Source organism: Erinaceus europaeus, chromosome 11 (genome assembly GCF_950295315.1).
Source record: "Erinaceus europaeus chromosome 11, mEriEur2.1, whole genome shotgun sequence".
Taxonomy (NCBI): domain Eukaryota; kingdom Metazoa; phylum Chordata; class Mammalia; order Eulipotyphla; family Erinaceidae; genus Erinaceus; species Erinaceus europaeus.
Window position 1 is genome coordinate 69019809 of NC_080172.1, and position 19027 is coordinate 69038835.

At 40.8% G+C, this 19027-nt stretch overlaps 1 protein-coding gene across 2 annotated transcripts in view; it reads right to left on the reverse strand.

Moving 5' to 3' along the window:
- LOC103118464 (neurogenic locus notch homolog protein 2) overlaps positions 1-19027 on the reverse strand; it is a 167520-nt gene that overhangs the window by 47543 nt on the left and 100950 nt on the right. For both annotated transcript variants that reach the window (XM_007528683.3, XM_060201975.1), the window contains exons 5-9: positions 17902-18024; positions 5251-5484; positions 3022-3177; positions 1343-1531; positions 237-350 (exon numbers count right to left, since the gene is read on the reverse strand). In XM_007528683.3, coding sequence (XP_007528745.2) covers positions 237-350; positions 1343-1531; positions 3022-3177; positions 5251-5484; positions 17902-18024 — 816 coding nt within the window. The remainder of the gene's footprint in view (positions 1-236; positions 351-1342; positions 1532-3021; positions 3178-5250; positions 5485-17901; positions 18025-19027) is intronic.

Consider the following 19027-nt stretch of genomic DNA (forward strand, 5'->3'; position numbering starts at 1 on the left):
AGGTCATGGGCTATTCAGAAGAGACATGGACTTCTGACCACTAAGGATTTGGAAAATACATGAGTTGAAACAAATTCCCAGTTCCCGTGCACACACATACTCAGATCCTGAAGTGCTCATGCTAATGACTTCCTCATGGAGAGTCGGAGCCCACACACATTCTCTCCCCCTTCCCTTCCTGTGGTCAGTCAGCTTTGCGCTTTCAAAGAAAATAGGAGCAGACGGTAGCCACTCACCAGGAGGACACAGACACTGGAAGCGATTGACTTTATCCACACACTGCCCATTATTGACACAAGGGTTGCTTTGGCATTCATTTATCTCCAGTTCACAATGCACACCTTTGAAACCTGGACAAAATGGACCACACAAGTGGCTTAGAAAGAAGGAAAGGCACATCCTAGCCAAGAAAGCACAAAATTTTGCAGAGGTGGCTGGATTCTTGATGAGAATGAACATTTCTGCAGGGAATAAAGAGGACTCTGCCTTGATGGGAAATAGTCACAGCAGTACTTAGACAAGGGTATTCTGTATGATAAAGCCCTGCAACTGTGAATGGCAATAAAAGGCCACTTCCAAAGACACTCATAGGTCCTAGCGAGCCAACAAAGACTGTCCCGTGTTCTCAAACAAGTCCATTTTGCTTTCAGAACACTGTTAGCAGTCTATAATGTTCTAAAACAAACAAACAAACAAATAAAAAAACCCACTGAGTTGAAGTCTGTTGGGGTGCAAGTCTGCCTCAGGAGAGGTCCCCTATAGTGAGAGCAGCCAACCTTCATCAGGCAAAGCAGCTGTCTTTTGAGAAGCTGTTTCCAGCTGCTGATTTAAGCTGCAGTAACAGTGCCCTCTGAGGATTCAAGAAAAGGCCTCTGCAGAGCACTGAACACAAATGATCATGTGCATCACACCATAGATAAATACCAAATCCCCCAACAACTGTAAGCATAATCAATTTCCACAAAATGGAGTCTGTGGTGTTTGCAATAATACATGAGGGGACCAGAGGGAACTTGCTATTTAAAGGATTCTTGTGGTAAATCCTTCACAACGTAAAAAACAACCACTTCTGAAATTTCCTCTTACATGTATCTGAATCTTGACAAATAGACCTGTTTATCTTGGTCTCTGCAGCTCTAAGAATTCCCATCCTGCCTTACTTGAGACATCCTCATGGCTAGGGATCCTGTCATTGGGCAGCTCACATTGCTGATGAATTGCCATAATTCCTTGAGAGCCTCAGCAAAGAGAAATACAGTGCAGTGCTTCTTCTTACACACACACACACACACACACACACACACACACACACACACACACACACACACACACACACACCTACCTGGCATGCACAGACATGTGAAGCCTCCAATCTTATCCAGGCAGGTGGCATCATTCTGGCAGGGGTCTGAATGGCACTCATTGATGTCCATCTCACACCGCGGCCCTGCATAGCCCTTCAGACACTCACAGTGGAAGGCACCATCTGTGTTCACGCATTTCCCTGCATGCTCACAAGGATTGCTATTGGCTGGAAGGCAGAAGTACCAATGATCAGTGAATACTTGCTCAAGTTTTCCCAAATACGGAATATAGAAGCAGGTCTGAGTGGTACAATGTTAGGACCAAACCTACCTTCCTTCCTTCCTTCCTTTCTTTCTTTCTTTCTTTCTTTCTTTCTTTCTTTCTTTCATTTTTAATACAATAGTTTGTACATGTGTAGTAACATTTCTCAGTTTTCCACCACCTTTCTATTTATTTATTTATTATTGGATAGAGACAGAAATTGAGAGGAGAGGAGGAGATAAGAGAGGGAGAGAGATAGAGCCATTGTCTCCTGTGCCACTGTTTTCACCACTTGTGAAGCATTCCCCCTGCAGGTGGGGACCAGGGACTTGAACCTAGGTCCTTGTGCACTGTAATGTGTGTGCTTAGCCAGGTGTGCCACCACCTGGCCCCAGGACCAAGTCTTTCAAAACCTGGATTTTCATTTCTTGATTTTCCCCTTATATTAAGAAAACCTAGGGCTGGGTGGTGGCACATATGGCTGAGTGCACATGTTACAATGCATAAGGACCTGGGTTCAAGCCCCCAGGCCCCAGCTGCAGGGGGGAAGCTTCATGAGTGGTGAAGCAGGGCTGCAGGTGTTTCTGTCTCTCCCTATCTATCACCCTTTCCCCTCCTAAGTTCTCTCTGTCTCTATTCAATACTAGACAAATAAGTAGATAGATAATATATATATGCCAAGAAAGGGTACCAGGAGGTGGTGGACCTAGTAGAGTGCACATATGTGCAAGGACCCAGGTTCAAACCCCCTGGTTCCCACCGGCAGTGGGGAAGTTTCTTGAATGATGAAGTAGTGCTGCAGATGTCTCTCTCTTCCTCTCTCAATGTCTCTCTGTCATATCAATAAAAACAAAGACCAAAACCAATCTTAACTCCTGTGCATCTCTGCTGTTCTGTTGCCTATAATGTCATAACAATGGGGCTTCATACTGGAAGTCAAGTACAGATCTTCTATATATTCAGTTTTTGTTTTTTTGGTTTTTTTGCCTCTAGGATTATCGCTGGGGCTTGGAGCCTGCACTATGAAAACACTGCTCCTGGAGGCCATTTTTCCCATTTTGTTGCCCTTGTTGCAGTTGTTATTGTTAGATAGGACAGAGAGAAATTGAGAGAAGAGGCGAAGACAGAGAGAAGGAGAGAAACTTGAATATCTGTTTCAACATGTGTGAAGCGACTTCCCTGCTTGGAGGGTACCCTGCTGGGGGCTCGAACTGGGATCCTTACACTGGCCCTTGTGCTTTGCACCATGTGCACTTAACCTGCTGCGCTACCACCTAGTCCCCTCTATATATTGTAATCCCACAAAAGAATATATGGTTATACTGACAAGTCAGCTGTAACAGTAAACAGGGGAGAGCTGGGGTTTGGGAGAAATATGTTCCTGGAAGAAAGCTTCCATTAGCTTGTTGAGGTCAACTGACATCACAAAGAGTAAAAAAGGATCTGAATACTCACCCATGGCACACTCATCTACATCTTCTGTACAGTCAGCCCCTTTGTAGCCTTGGGGGCAGGTGCAAATATACTGCCCATTCAGTGGGTTGGTATCACACAGTGCCCCCTTGTGGCAAGGATTGCTGATGCATGCATCATCCAGGTGACACAAAAGACCTGTCCAAGGAGAAGCAAGAAAATGATGCCGACAGGGAAGAGTCTTCTCTTGGGGGAAATGCTTTAGAACTAGCTTATCAAAACTCAGTATAGAAATGTAGAGTCAGCTTTTTCCCTTCCCCTGACCCTACTTTAGGGACATGCAGGTTGCTGCAAAGCTTCTGCACATAAACTTTGGGTTCTACCCTGAGCCTTCATCTAGGTCTCTCTCTCCTCAAGGCACAGCCACTGATGTAAAGTGGTTAGAAGGATGGTGGAGACAAAAAAATGAAGATGTCCTTTCAACAGCTGCCCCAGATTTATCAAATTATGAAAAAAAGAGGGGATGTCAAGTTCAATTTAAATTATTTGAATTTCAGATAAGCAACACTTTTTAAAAACTATGTCTCAAATAATACATGTATCTTGTATTTCTATCTGATAGCATGTTTCCCCCAAACCATGAACCCCACTAGTGTTTCACTTGACATAGCAGAGAAAAACAATTGAACAACATCACTTTATACTAGGAAAGTCTTTTAATCATGTTAAACACGTGGCTCAGATGTTCCTAGAATTCTGAAGACATTACCAGGCCCCACGTTCTGTGTAGTTCATACAGGAACTGGATATTCCAGTCTACAATTAGCTTCAAGACTGGCAACTAAGGCCTCTACCTATAAAGCCAGCGACAAGGTTTACAAAAAGGCATAGATACAAGAACACTTCTAGACTGCTAGCACAAATTCTCTTGGCTAAGCTTTGTTTTTCTATCACATTCTTTCCTTCATTACTTTGACTCCTAGAACTAGAAATTGTTGACCTGAGAGGCCAATGCAATGTGAACTGTGCAGCCTATAAAAATTCCCCCTTGGGAGTCGGGCTGTAGTGCAGCGGGCTAAGCGCAGGTGGCGCAAAGCACAAGGACCGGCATAAGGATACTGGTTCGAACCCCGGCTCCCCACCTGCAGGGGAGTCGCTTCACAGGTGGTGAAGCAGGTCTGCAGGTGTCTATCTTTCTCTCCTCCTCTCTGTCTTCCCCTCCATTTCTCTCTGTCCTATCCAACAACGACAACAACAATAATAACTACAACAATAAAACAACAAGGGCAACAAAAGGGAATAAATAAAATAAATATATAAAAAATTCCCCCTTAAAATAATATTTCCATAGAAGGGGCCGAGTGCTGGTACACCTGAGTAAGCACACATATTACTGTACACAAGGACCCAGGTTCAAGCCCTTGGTCCCCAGCTAGAAGGGAAAAGCTTCACAAGCTGTGACATAGTGATGTAGGTCTCTCTTTCTCTTATTCTCTCTCTCTCTCTCTCTCCCACCCTCCCTATCTTCCTCCACCCTCTTAATTTTTCTCTGTCTCTAGTCAATAAAAAATAATAATCTTTTAAAAATAACAATAAAATAAATAAACTTTACAAAATTTAAAGGAATATTTCCATAGACACTGAGAACAGGAATTACTTAAACACTTCTCTCCCGACAATATTTTCCTGAGTAAATGGATTCTTTCTTCTTAAAATGAAATCCTAAAATCCAGAAACTAATGATGTCTTATTTCTGAGATGCTTTTCCACTTAAGATGTTGGTGGGGGGGGCAGTGGTGGTGCATCTGATTGAGTGCACACATTATAGTGCACAAGGGCTCCAGTTCGAGCCCCTGGTCCCCACCTGTAGGGGAAAGCTTTGTGAGTGGTGAAACAGTGTTGCAGGTCTCTCTCTCTCCTTTCTCACTCCCTCTTGATTTCTGTCTATCTCTATCCAAAAAAATAAAGAAAGAAAATTTTAAAAAACGTTTTCTTTTTTTTAAAAAAAGATGATACAGTCAAGATGCTCTCAAGACAGTAAACACATTTGGGTTGAGTGGGGTAAGAAGTTCAGGAGAACTGAACCGAGATGGGACCCCAAAGTTTAAAGGTGGAAGACTAACTTCCATTCCAAAGCAGCTGTCAATGCCATGTCCCTGCAAATGAACATCAATGGAAACACCTACAGGGTAAAAAAGAATAAGATAGAAACCCTAAATGCCCACCAGCCCATTCCTTGGTTTTCAGGTTCTGCTCTTCTTCTGGCCTTACCTGCCTTTCCTTCTGGACATAGGCAAGAGAAGGAAGCCACTCGGTCAATGCAGGTGGAGCCCGGAGTGCAAGAGGCAAAGGCACAGTCATCAATGTTCTCACTGCAGTCGGCTCCACTCCAGCCGTTAACACACACACAGCCATAGTCCCCATTGCGGTTGGTACAAGTGCCCCCATTCTGGCAGGCGTTAGGTTGCAGCAGGCATTCATCCACGTCCTCAGTGCAAAACTGACCTTTGTGGGGGAAGAGGCCTTTGATTAGGATTCTTAAATCTCAAAAGGTTATGGCTGTGCCAACACCCGCACCTTCTCCACCCTCATGTCCCCTGTAAGTAGAACTCACAGCACAGCAGGGCCCTGTGTGAAAGGCAAAGCCACATGAAACATTCAGATCACTTTTAGTCCAGACAAAGACTGTAGAAAAGAATGGAGGTTGTTGGACCTGAAACCCTAACATGAGAAGATTTAACTAATTTATCAAAGAAAAAAAAAAGGTGACAAGACTAGTAGGTCCCTTTACTCAGATTCTGGGGACAATGACTAAATATGAAAGCACTCGTACAGCGGATCACTATGGTGGCAAAGCACAGGGAACTCTTGTAAGAACTCTCAGATCCCAAGACAAGAATATTTCAACTTACAAGCAAAGAATTTATGATTAATAAGCAGGTTAGTGCCAGGACACTTATGTTTTAAAACAACAATGTGATTTATTTGATTTTTAAACATTTAATGTTCAAAAGCAAGGGGACAGCATATCCATATCACTTTAATTATCTATAGCATAGCATAACAGCTCACTGAAATTCAAAAATTCTTCCTTCGCAAAGACAACTAAATAAGTAACTAAAAAAGGCGTTCTGATTAAAAAAAAAAAAAAAACTACATAATGTTAATGCCCAGAAAATACCAAGGCTCTCCCTAATTCTGGAATAGTTAGTAATTAAATGGGTTCAAGCATTTGCAGAAAGCCTACTATGTGTAGTCATCGCTGCTAACAAAACTTAGCTCCATTTGGTGTAATCTAACTGACCATGCATTTTTTATTCCTATCTAACTTGCATATCTACTACTAAAGATCTTTCAGTACTCAGTTGTACTTACATGCATACGTCCGGTAACTTAGCTACAAGCAACCTCAATTCAGAAATACTTCTTTTTCTGCCTAGCTGATCCCACTGCCCAGAATGGCAGTGTAGATATGGATGCATCTCTGGAACACTGTACTCAGCACTCTTCTCTGTCCTCTCCTTACTCAGTTCATTCATATCATTCTTAAAGGAGATACCATATCATCACGTTGTCCAGCCATAGCTAACAGACTGATGCAAGACAGGCATCTAATCCAAACTATGTCATTGTATTTCTTTTAAACTTGAGACCCTTTACTACATAGACCATAAGGATGAAATGACTAGTCTACAGATAAAGCGAGACAGTGGGTCAGAAGTGCATAGTAGAGAAAAATAGAATCTAAGTGGCATTCAAGTTATGATGCCAACTATTCCTGAAGCTCAAATGCTCCTAAGTCCATTCATGGTTTCAGTGATTTTGAGAGATGTGTTCTCGTATAGCTGTCCTGATTTTGGACAGGGATCTCTCAATTACAACCCATAGCATTAACTATGCAGAATGAATTAGTAAGTGCATGGAAAATAATTTCTGCTGCCAGACCTTCCACCTTCTGCACCCCATAAAGGATTTTGGTTCATTCCTGGAGGGATAAAGAATAAGGAAGCTTCCAATAGAGGGGATGGGACAAAGAACTCTGGTGGTAGGAATTGTATGGAATGTTACAATCTTACAATCTTGTTAATCATTATTAAATCCCTAATAATATTTTTAAATAATTTCTGCTGGGGTAGATGATTTATTATAGACTATTTTACTACCTTGCTGTACTGGCAAAAATGTTACCTCAGAGTAAAGACAGATGTGTTACTGGGATATAAGTCAATATAGAAAAGATATGACCAACAAGTAGGTGGAGAGTTACGGTAACCTAGAAATTACTGAGTCATGTCTCTTGGTATAACTCAAAGATCTATGTTTTGATCCTCAAACTAGTGATTTAATGAGTGTAGACAGTCTGGATACTATCTGTTTTTCTGATGGTATTTAAAATATCTAATATAGAGAACCAGAGAGAACCCAATGGATAGAGCACATATCTTGTCTTATGCTCTGCCTAGATTTGAGCACCAGCACCAAATAAGAGATGTTATGACATCTGAAGAAAGTGCTCGTTCTATGGTGTCTTGCTCTTTTTCTGTCTATCTGAATGAAAAAGTGACCAGCCCAAGAGTGGTGAAATCATACATGTGTGAAGCCCTGGCTCCAAAACACACACACACACACACACACACACAAACACACACAATACACATATGTGTATCATATGTAATGCACACTACAATACACAAACACTAAATATTGTGTCACTCTAGCTACTTAAAGGCAATGCTGGGGATGGAACTTTGCACTACTGGGAAATAAAACCAATAGTCCACTATGAGGCAAGCGTTAATCATGATAAAAATTTAAAAATTAAGGCCACTGAAAAAACAAGCTCCAAGATGCAAAATAACTTGCTTATTGTAAGGTTAGGTGTGCAGGAGAGTCAGGATTTAAAATAGAGCTACGTAAGTCTAAAATTCTCAACAAAGGTGGGGTGTGAATTTCACCTTATCAAGACCATTTCTGGGTGTCTGAGTTTCCCAAGCATGCAAAGGCAGGAAGTGGAGAAAGTGAGGATAAAATTATGACTCACATTATCTGATTACTGGAAAAACTTATGATGCACAATTAGTATGCAAAAGTCTAATGTACTTTGGGGGATATTTCACTATTTTTGGAATGAGGTTGATTTTTGAAGATTAGATACTTTGCCTGAACACCTTAAGACAGGATATCTGACAGATACTGTTTCCTAGAGAAATCAACTCTAGAAAGGAGCATACTGGTTTGTAATTTTCTACAAAATGGGTCACTTTCTAAGGCTCAGGCCCATTTATCCAGAACAGCATATCTTCCCAGGAATTTTTTTCCCTTCTCATTTCATCAACCAGTTAAAACAAACAAACAAACAAAAACACAGTGTATAAAACAGTAATTAAAAAAGAGAGAAAGAAAAGAGGGAAAAAATAGTGCTATGGGTGATACCAGAATTGCTTATTCCAAAATCCCCAGTAGAAAATCTATTGAGATAATCACTTTCTTCATGTCACCACCCTAGTGACACAGACAAATCCAATGTCAGAGCTTAGAAATAAGAAAAGAGGGGGTCAGGCAGTAGCGCATTGGGTTAAGTGCACATGGCATAAAGCTTAAGGACAGGCTGAAGGATCCCAGTTCTAGCCCCCGGCTCCCCACCTGCAGGGGTGTTGCTTCTTGAGCGATGAAGCAGGTCTGCAGGTGTCTGTCTTTCCCTCCCCTTCTCTGTCTCCCCTCCTCTCTCGATTTCTCTCTTTCCTATCCAACAATAACAACAGCAATGACAACAACAATAATAATAATAATGACAACAACAAGGGCAAAAAATGGGAAAAATGGCCTCCATGAGCAGTGGATTCATACGTTGTGCAGGCACCAAGCCCCAGTCATAACCCTGGAGGCAAAAAAGAAAAAAAAAAAAGGAAAGAAAGAAAGAAATAAAATGAAAATGAAATGAAAGCCTGGGAAGTGTGACTTTGAGGAGGTCAGAACAAGTAAGTGAGAGTGCTGTAATTTAAAACCCAAATCAGGCTAGCTCTAAAACCACTGTTTGTTTTTATGAAATCATAAATAAGCAAACTGCCTTGGATCTGATGAGCAGTATCTATATACTAGGGTCCTGGCTGAAAGTCGTGAAACACACAGGGCAGACATGAAAGCATGAAACAAAACCCTTAGTAGAAATGAAAGAACATTTCTTGGTGATCATTTAAGGAGTGAAGTACATTGTCTAAGCTCATTTGGCTTTTTACCGTTACTCCATGGCAAGAAAGCATCAGCCTGGGCTGAAGAGCGAAGGCATTCTGAGGGCGGCAGGCCTGATCTTGACTTCAAATATATATATTTATTTATTTATTCCCTTTTTTCTTGATAGGACAGAGAGAAACTGAGAGGGGAGGAGGAGACAAAGAAGAAGAGATGGAGAGACACCTATAGCCCTGCTTCACCACTTGTGAAGCACAACCCCTTTAAGTGGGGACCAGGGGCTTGAGCCCAGGTCCTTGTACACAGCGATGAATGTGCTCAATAAAGTGCACCACAACTAGTCCCTGGACTTTTAAAAAAAACATTAATTTTTTTGTTATTTTATTTATTTATTGGATAGAGATAGCCACAAATTAAGAGGGGAGGGAGGTGGTGGTGGGGCTGACAGAGAAGGAGAAAGACAGAGACATCTGCAGCACTGCCTCACCACTCTATTTTTTTTTTCTTTCTTTCTTTTAATAGAGACAAAGAGATAGAAAAGCAATGGGAGAGTGAAAGAGACCACAGCACCAATGTGCAGTGTGACCCAGTTCAAACTTGGGTCATGCATATGGCAAGGCAGCACACTATCCAAGTGAACTATTTCTCCGGCTCTTAATCTTTGGCTCAGATTTAAAAGGGAGAAATGTTGGAGGTCACAGGGCTTTGAATTCTAAATGAAATCCTGAATGTGATCTACCCAGCAAAGGGGAATTACAGGCTCCAGGAGGGAGAGGGTCCAGAAATGGTCAACGGTATCTCTGAAAATGAATCAGCCAGTAGAAAAGAGGAGCAACTATAAGCTAGTGACTTTCTGTTGGTAGGGAGAGGAGCGAGCACTAAGTTATGAGCTACCTAGCATATAAAAATCTTTGGTGAAAAGAGAGAGCTGTGTTATTTGAATGTCTGGTCAAGCTACTAAATCTTTGCTCCAAACAGGTCTCAGCATGCTTCCTCACGAGTGTCAACACACACACTTTGCCGGTGACTCCCTAGATATACTGCACCTAACTCAGCTTGGCAAGTCTGGGAGGACATCAATTATCTCTAATAATTTCACTGGCCTAAGAGTATGGAAGCAGCTCAGAGTATCATGTGAGATAAACATATAGATAAATGCAAGAAGCTCAGTGAATATTCCCTAAACATAGGTCACACCATCTTCTTCAGGACTCCTCAAAAGCCTGGTCTCCCTGCATCCTAATCAAAATACTTTTTTTTTTTTTTAAATAATCACTATAACTATCTCAACTGAGTTGTGAATTGTGCCATTAACCTTTCCAAACCCTTTGGTAACTTCCACAAAGCACACTGACTTCTCTCCACACTTTCCACCTTGCTTCCTAGTCTCTTGAAGCACCACTAGTCTATTTTTCTTCCTCAAAAGGATCATAGTTTTTCCCCCACTTTGCATATCCTGCTGCCTGTGCCTAGAACACTCTGATCCTCACTTTTCCTAAATTCTCACTTATGTCCACAACTGAAATGCCACCAGAGGAAGTAAATGTGTATAGGATTAAACAGAAGAAAGGACTTGTCACATTAGACTAAATAAAGTAAAATAAAATCAGTGTGGCTCAATTGCAAAGCAGTATTGGGGGGAGTAAGAGTGGAGAGGGAGTTGTTTGCACAGCCTTGAACAAAACGACAAATTCCATTTGTGTTTCTGGAAGCCTGCTCTGCTGCTGTGGAGAGAATGCATTAAACTTCCTCTCACGCTCCAGTCAGCAGTAATTTAATGCACTGGGGGCTTCAGGTCTCTTGTGGTCACTGTAGCAACAAGAAAGCCAGCAGAGCATCTGGGGCAAAATAATGAAAAATTATACAGGGAATCACACTGATGAAGGCAGATTTGGATGCTAACAGAAATAGAAAAAAAGGGAGTCCAGCAGTAGTGCAGCAGGTTAAGTGCAGGTGGCGCAAAGCGCAAGGACCAGCGTAAGGATCCTGGTTCCAGCCCCCGGCTTCCCACCTGCAGGGGAGTCACTTCACAAGTGGTGAAGCAGGTCTGCAGGTGTCTTTCTCTCCCCCTTTCTGTCTTCTCTTCCTCCTCCTCCATCCATTTCTCTCTGTCCTATCCAACAACAAGGACATCAATAACAACAATAATAACTACTACAATAAAACAACAAGGGCAACAAAAGGGAATAAATATTTTTTAAAAAAGAAATAGAAAAGAACTAGATGAGATGAGAAAATATTTTAAGATTATAGTAATGCCTGGATAGCCAAGGTTTGAATCTGCCTCCAACACATAAATAAGTTTTGTTATTATAAGATCTCTATCTCTTCCCCCCATTGTTTTTTGTTTGTTTTAACTCCAGGGTTATTGCTGGGGCTCAGTGCCTGTACTATAAACCCCCTATTCCTGGAGGCCATTTTCTCCATTTTGTTGTTGTTATTGCTATTGTTATTATTGTTGCTTTGTCGTGATTGCTACTGTTGTTGGATAGGACATAGAGAAATCAAGACAGGAAAGAAAAACAGAGAGGGGAGAGAAAGATAAACACCCGCAGACCTGCTTCACCGCTTGTGAAGTGACACGCCCCCCACACAGGTGGGGACATGGGGGTTGGAACCAGGATCCTTATGCCAGTGCACTTAACCCAGTGCGCTACCGCCCAGGCCCCCCTCTGTTTTTCTATATGAAAAAGCCCAAAGTGGTGAAGCCCTGATGATGACAAATCCATAGACATCATAAAAAGCAATAATGGTAGCTATAAGGGACAGAACTGATAATGAAGAAAATGAATGTTATGTATTAAAATATGACTTAATATGTATGTATTATAGAGAAAAGGCATAAGAAACTCGTAAGGTATAAAGGATAAAATGTGCATATTAAAATATTGAAAAAAGATCTTAACTACAGGGGAAAAATGAAGACCAAATGTACATAAAACAGGTATTTCTGAATACAGGTATGAGTGAAAAATTTGATTTGATAGCACACCAGAGTTTCGTATTTGGTCCCCTCCAATGGATGCTTCCCTATTCTTTATCCCTCTGGAAGTATGGGCCAAAGATCGTTATGGGGTGCATAAGGTGGAAGGTCTGGCTTCTGTAATTGCTTCTCCACTGGACATGGATGTTGACAGGTTGATTCATACCCCCAGCCTATTTCTAGCTTTCCCTAGTGGGGTAGGGTTCTGGGGAAGTGGGGTCCCAGGACACAAGAGCTGGGAACTTCTGGGTTCTCAGACACATAAGCTGATGTGAAACTGCTACATTACCTCTTCAATTCATCACCTATTTTTCTTTTGTTTTCTTCCCCCCCCCCCCTTAAGTTGCCTCTAGGGTTATTGCTGGGATTTGGATCCACTGCTTCTGGTAGCTATTTTTTCCATTTTTAAAGGATTTTTATTATTATTTATTTATTCCCTTTTGTTGCCCTTGTTGTTTTATTGTTGTAGTTATTGTTGTTCGATAGGAGAGAGAGAAATGGAGAGAGGAGGGGAAGACAGAGAAGGGAAGAGAAAGATAGACACCTGCAGACCTGCTTCACCGCTTGTGAAGCTACTCCCCTGCGGGTAGGAAGCCGGGGGGCTCGAACTGTGATCCTTAGACCAGTCCTTGCGCTTTGTGACACTGCCCGACTCCCTTCCTTTTTTTATTTTTAATTAGATAGAACAAAGCAAAATTGAGAGGGGATAGGGAAGTAGAAGGGGAGAGAAAGACACCTGCTTCACCTCTCATGAAGCGGATCCCCTGCAGGTGGGGAGCAGAGGCTCGAACCTGAGTCCTTGAGCTTGGTAATATGTGCCCTTAACTGATTGTGCCACCGCATGGCCACCATCACCCATTTTTCTTTGTTTCTGAATAGGAAAGTTCAATTTCTTTATTTTTATTTCAGATAGAGACAGAGAGGGAGAGACGCCATATCACTGCTCCACCATCTGTGGACTTTTTTGCAGTGGCATTTCTTTACCTCAGCAATGTAGCAGCATCTAGCATCACTGTTGGCTCTTCTCCCCAGGTTTCAATTAGAATGTTTTGTGGGTGAGACCGTGATCACGCATGTGAGCCTGAAGCTGTCCTGATCACTTATTTTTCTATCCCTGTTAACTGTCTCCACATTCCTTGGTTACTAAGAATTGAAGCAGGAGGTATTCTCAGTTACCGCCTCACACAACAGAGTACTTAGATAACTCCCAAATTCCTATCCAGACTTCTGTCAACTCGTGTTCATTTACACTTTGTTTCCGAGTGTGGTTATTGAGACTTTCTTATTTATTCCTAATGAATTTAACCATACCTAAAGACCATACCTAAATTACTTGCCAAGAAGTAATTTTTTATTCTTCCTGTCTTTTTATAATACTTAGCCTAGTATGCTACGTGTAACAAGTTACCTAAGAAATGTCATGGGGGCCAGGTGGTGGCACACTGGTTGAGCACACATGTTACAGTGCGCAAGGACCAGGGTTCAAGCCCCTGGTACCCACCCGCAGGGGGAAAGCTTTACAAGTGAAGCAGTGCTGCAGGTGTCTCTCTGTCTCCTCCTTGCTGTCTCCCCTTCTTCTCAATTTCTGGCTATTTCTATCACATAAATAAGGATTTTAAAATATTTTTAAAATTAAGAGTTTTCTATGTCTAAAAAAAAGAAATATGCCATGAACTACTAAAAATCATTTTGCGGGGGCTTGAAAAGAAATTGAGTGAAGCTGGACCTTGCTTGGAATGTTCTGAAAGCCAGATACTGAGCCACGCACCACAAATGAGGAAAGATGCCTCATCTCACCCTCCTGTATTTTGTGGCCCTATATGTGATAGCTCCACAATACTTGCCCCTGTTCCCAGCAACAGGAACACTAAGCAGATCTGGAATTCTGAAATGAGTGTTTCAGCTCAGCCCCCAACAGTTTGCTCAACACTAAACTGAAATTGAGAAGGCAGAATTCCAGAAACCTGGGAGATTGATTATCAAGTCCTTAGGGTCAGACTGATAGCAAAGAAATTGAAAGAGGGAAACTAAAATGGAAGAAGCATTTTCCCATTGCCACATGAAACATATCAATGTGAAAACTTGTGCAATCCAGATGTAGTTTTCACTCTTAACCAAAAAACTCCCTTCCTATGGTATTAAAAAAAAACTGGTTGTGAGAAAAAGCTCTTCCTGGAAAATGACTTGTCACCAACCAGAGGCTAGACTGAAAGGGGGTATCAAAGACAAAACAAAACACCTCAATGAAGACTCCATTTCCAGACACAAGGGGCTCAGACACCTTGGCAGAGCAAGCATCCTGATTCCTGCCAAGTTTTCAGTGAAATTGGAGCAATTTATAGCAAAGTGAATTTCAATTAATTCTTTAGGTTTATCACAAACTAAAGAAGAGCTGGGAGAAAATGTGGTCATGTTTAATTGATGTGCTTGTCTACCTTGCTTCCATCATTTACTTCTGCTTAGGGTCCCAAGACACTAGCTCAAGTCCAAGTTGAAATTCCACTTCTGGGTTAATAACAAGCACAGAATAAATCATGTTTGCCCCAGTAGTGAACCCAAAACCAAAAACTGCCAAAGAAGAATCTCTGAGTTGAGGTTAGAGGCAACTACGATTCTGAAGGAAATGAACCTCTAAAAAGAAAATTCAGCTAATCTATGTATACAAACATTAATCTACAATGCTTTAAATAATGTGGGTGCCTTTTATTACTTTATCTTCATTAAGTGGCTACCTTCCAGAACACAGTTTTTCTAGGATGGCTTGCAGCCAAATACAGGGTAGTAGACAGTATGCTCCAACTTCATCAGATCCTTAGGTGTACTCCCACTTCCCAAAGAAACATCCAACTATTCAGATTTTTCTCTCTAATAAGATCACTACAAAGTAAAAAAGCAAACCAGCAATCAGTAAGGTAACCCAGCGCACATTCTTTCCATGTGTGAGGCTCCAGGCTCAATTCTGGCAACACTTATGGCAGAGTGATGACTTCCCCCCAAATAAATAAATTAATTAAATTAAATCTTCACTTAACATCACTGTACTTATTATATCTAGGCTTTTACTTGTCAAAAAAGTAGTCTTTGGAGGTTGGGCAGTGGTACACTGGGTTAAGCACACATAATACCAAGTGCAAGGACCAGCATAAGGATCTGGGTTCAAGTCCCCCCACCCAACTTTCAGGGGGAACACTTCACAAGTGGTGAAGCAGGTCTACAGGTGTCTATCTTCTTCTCTCCCTCCTCTCTCAATTTCTCTGTTCTATCCAGTAAAATGGGAAAAAATGGGTGCCAGGAGCAGTGGATTTGTAGTAATGGCACCAGGTCCATAGATAATCCTGAAGACAAAAGGAAAAGAAGAGGAAAAAAAAAGAAAGAAGAGAAAACATATTACCCCCCAAAAGTAAAAAACTAAACAAAACAAACAAAAAGAGTGGTAGCCTCTGAAGGTATAATCTAACACTATTCTAGGCTGCTATGTCAGGGAGAAAAAGCTTCAGAGTTCTGCTCACATCTAATGTGAAAATTCTATCAAAACAAGGTCAACACACTTTCACTTAATGAAGCAAGCACAAAGGCCTGGTTGCGGAGGGTTTTTTTTTTTTAAGGTTGTGGAGGGTTTTAACCATAGAGAACCACTAAGGTTTCCTACCATCCAGGGTCAGAGAAAATACTCCTACAGGGTAAAAGCAATGTTTACCACAACAGAATATGTCTGCATCTGAAGCAATGTCCAGTAGAAATATCATGAGATATATTGATGTAATTTTAAACTTTCTGTCAGTCATTTAAAAACATGAAAAAAGAAACTGGTGAAATGAATTATAATATATTTGACTTAACTCATTAAATCTAAAACATTGTTATTTTAGCATCCAATCAATACTAAAAACATTACTGAGATATTTTAGACTTTTTTTTCCATACTAAGCGTCATACTAAATGTCAGATATTTTAATATTGTGGCACCTCTCAGTGTCAACCAGTAACTTTCTAGATGTTCCAAAGCAAGAGATGACTATTAATTACAATATCCAATAACATGCATAGATCTAGAATATTTTACATGGCAATTGTTAAAAAACAAAAAGAGTTTTTATAGTGCTATTTAATCTCCCAACACCCAGATATTTTAGCTCCACAGATAGCAAATAAGTCTTTCCCACAAAAAAAAAAAGGAAGTTATCTTGTTTATTGCAAAGAAAACCATGAGTAGACTTGGAAAAAATATCTGGTCATCTGAAATTCTAGGACTTACTACAAAAGACCAAGGTCTTCTCTGTATCAGTACTTACAAAATAACACAATGCCTCATAGTTGCTTGTCATTTACAACATGACATATCCCCAAATCCTCATTTATTTTTAATTGATACACAGTTTTCTAAGGTACCCCACCTATTCTTTTTTTTTCTTTTTTTAAATAGTGACAACTTCATTTCCTTTCCTAACAGTTTACTCTGGCTCCTCCCTTTCTATTTTCTTGAAGTCAGACCAAACAGTTCATACTTCAAGTCCACATCTGGAAATTATAAAAGGAATTCTGAACAAAGACTTGCAGATGGGGAGGAGGAAGCACCGCACTGACAGAAAACATTCACTTAAAAGTAATTCATAATCTCAAAATAACCAGTTAGATGTTCATAAAGGGAAAAAAAAAAGAAATCAGTATATCCTAGAATAATAAAACTATACAAAGATCCAAAATTCTAAAAAAATGAAAAGTCTAAAATCAAGACACCAAGAAGAAATTCTAGGGAATGCCATTAGGAAAATACTTAAAAAAGATAATTTGAGGACTAGGAATAGAAATATTTGCCCTGCTAGGAGATCCTATTATTGAAGTTCTAAATCCTTTTAATCACCTTCTAATCATAGTCTATTACTATAGAGAGTACTCTAAATAATTAGTTGCTACAGATAAGGGAAAGCAATTTGAGTCTCAAAAGAAAATCAGGTAGCCATGGCAGCACTCCAATATCAACACAGTTTCACTGAGCACAATTCATCACTGGATCTGTAATTTTTTCTAATAACATTCATTACCTCACCATAGTTATGTGTGTGTCTGTATGTTTGTGTTGAGAACATTTTTAGTATCTCATTTAAGCATGCTCTTTTCCTCTCTAATATTTGCTGATCATGTTTCAGGCAATATGTTGAATTTTCTCAGATAGTAACCCTCATGGTAAAGTTCTTTCATATATACCCACCCAGCACCAATCATGGCTCTGAGTTCAGAGCAACTGCCCAATACTACCTGTGAAAACATTTCTTCCCGTTAAGTGAACACAGGCGAAAATAAATGTAACACTACACTCAGTAATTCTGTAGAGACCCTCGCTCAGTTCAAACACTAGTACCAAAGCTATACTAGCAACATTAGTAAAAGGTATCCATTTGGGGCCATGCAATAGTCCACCCAGCAGAGTATGCAGCTTAACAGGCACAAGGCACTGGGTTCACTTTTTAACATTGCATGGAAGTACTAGGAACAGGGTGCTTCAGGATTGTGGAGTACAATTATGGTGTCTTTCCATCTCTCTGCCCCTCCCTCGCAGTTACCATTTCTCTAATAAAGCAATAAGAAAGCTGATGCTGGAGGGCTTCCCAGTGGTGGCGTCACAGATGTGTGAGGCTCTGGACTTGTTCTTTGGGGCTGAACTGAAAAAAACCTAAGTGTTTCCTTCAATAAGAGCCTGCTTCTGGTTATCAGCCCATGACTATTCTGGCTGATTTGTCCTCTGCACTCACCTGTCCACTGAGGTGGGCAGCGGCAGTTGTAAGTATTGACCCCGTCTACACAAACTCCTCCATTCTGACACTTGTGGTTAGGGCAGTCATCAATATTCCGCTCACAGGTGCTCCCTTCAAAACCTGGCAAAAGAAGAACAAAAGGAAAATGATGAATTCTCAGACAGAAGTGATGGGTCTTCTCTTCTCCCATAGAGTTTCACCAACAGAACTGACTGCTTTCATTGACTCAATTCAACACCTGGTTAACCCAAGACTCATAAAAATGATATTGTCTCCTGCTTCAAGCATAATTAAGGCCTTCTGATGATGGCATTCCTTCTTAGCTACCTATAAGTATTTCAAAGTATTTCCATGAACTAAAATTCTGGTGGGGAGACATAGCTACTCAAGGCAACTACTCACTGGCTAGTTTTTAGATATTTATTTAGTTATGATAGTGCAAAGGGAAACTGAGAGGGGAGGGGGAAAATAGACACCTGCAGTACTGCTTCACCACTCATGAATCTTCCCTCCTACAGGTAAGGACTGGGGCTTGACCCCAGATCCTTACGTTGAACTGGGTGTATCATCATCTAGCCCTATTCAGTGGGTTCTTAAGAAATATTTTTAAATGGTACAGAATTTTCTTTAGTTTCCTATTAGAGTAGTAGGGAGGACAGGGGGAAAAAAGATTATCAATTAAATTTAGATTCCTTTTATGTCTCCCCTCCCCTTCTATGGAATAAGTTGCTCAAGGAGGCCTCCAAAAATGGAAGGAGGGGTAAAAAGACATTGAACTGCAAGTCCAAGATATGGGTTACCTTTTTACCTAAACACCTACAAGCTATTTAACACACAGTAAATTACAAATGAATCAGCTTCCTCATCTGTAAAATGAAACTGAATCCACTTGCTCAACCTGACTGTCTAGTTGCTGCAAATGCAACACCACGAGTAAAGTACAATACAAAAATGAAAAACTATCTGAAAGTGAGACGACATTACTCCTCTTACATTACCAACCTTTCACATTCTTTCTGATCCTCTCTATATTTAGAGCCCTGTTTCCTTCCTCATGATGTTTCCCTTTTATGAAAAAATGAAAGTAACACACCAAACTTTAGCGCTGCTCCCTACAGAGTGT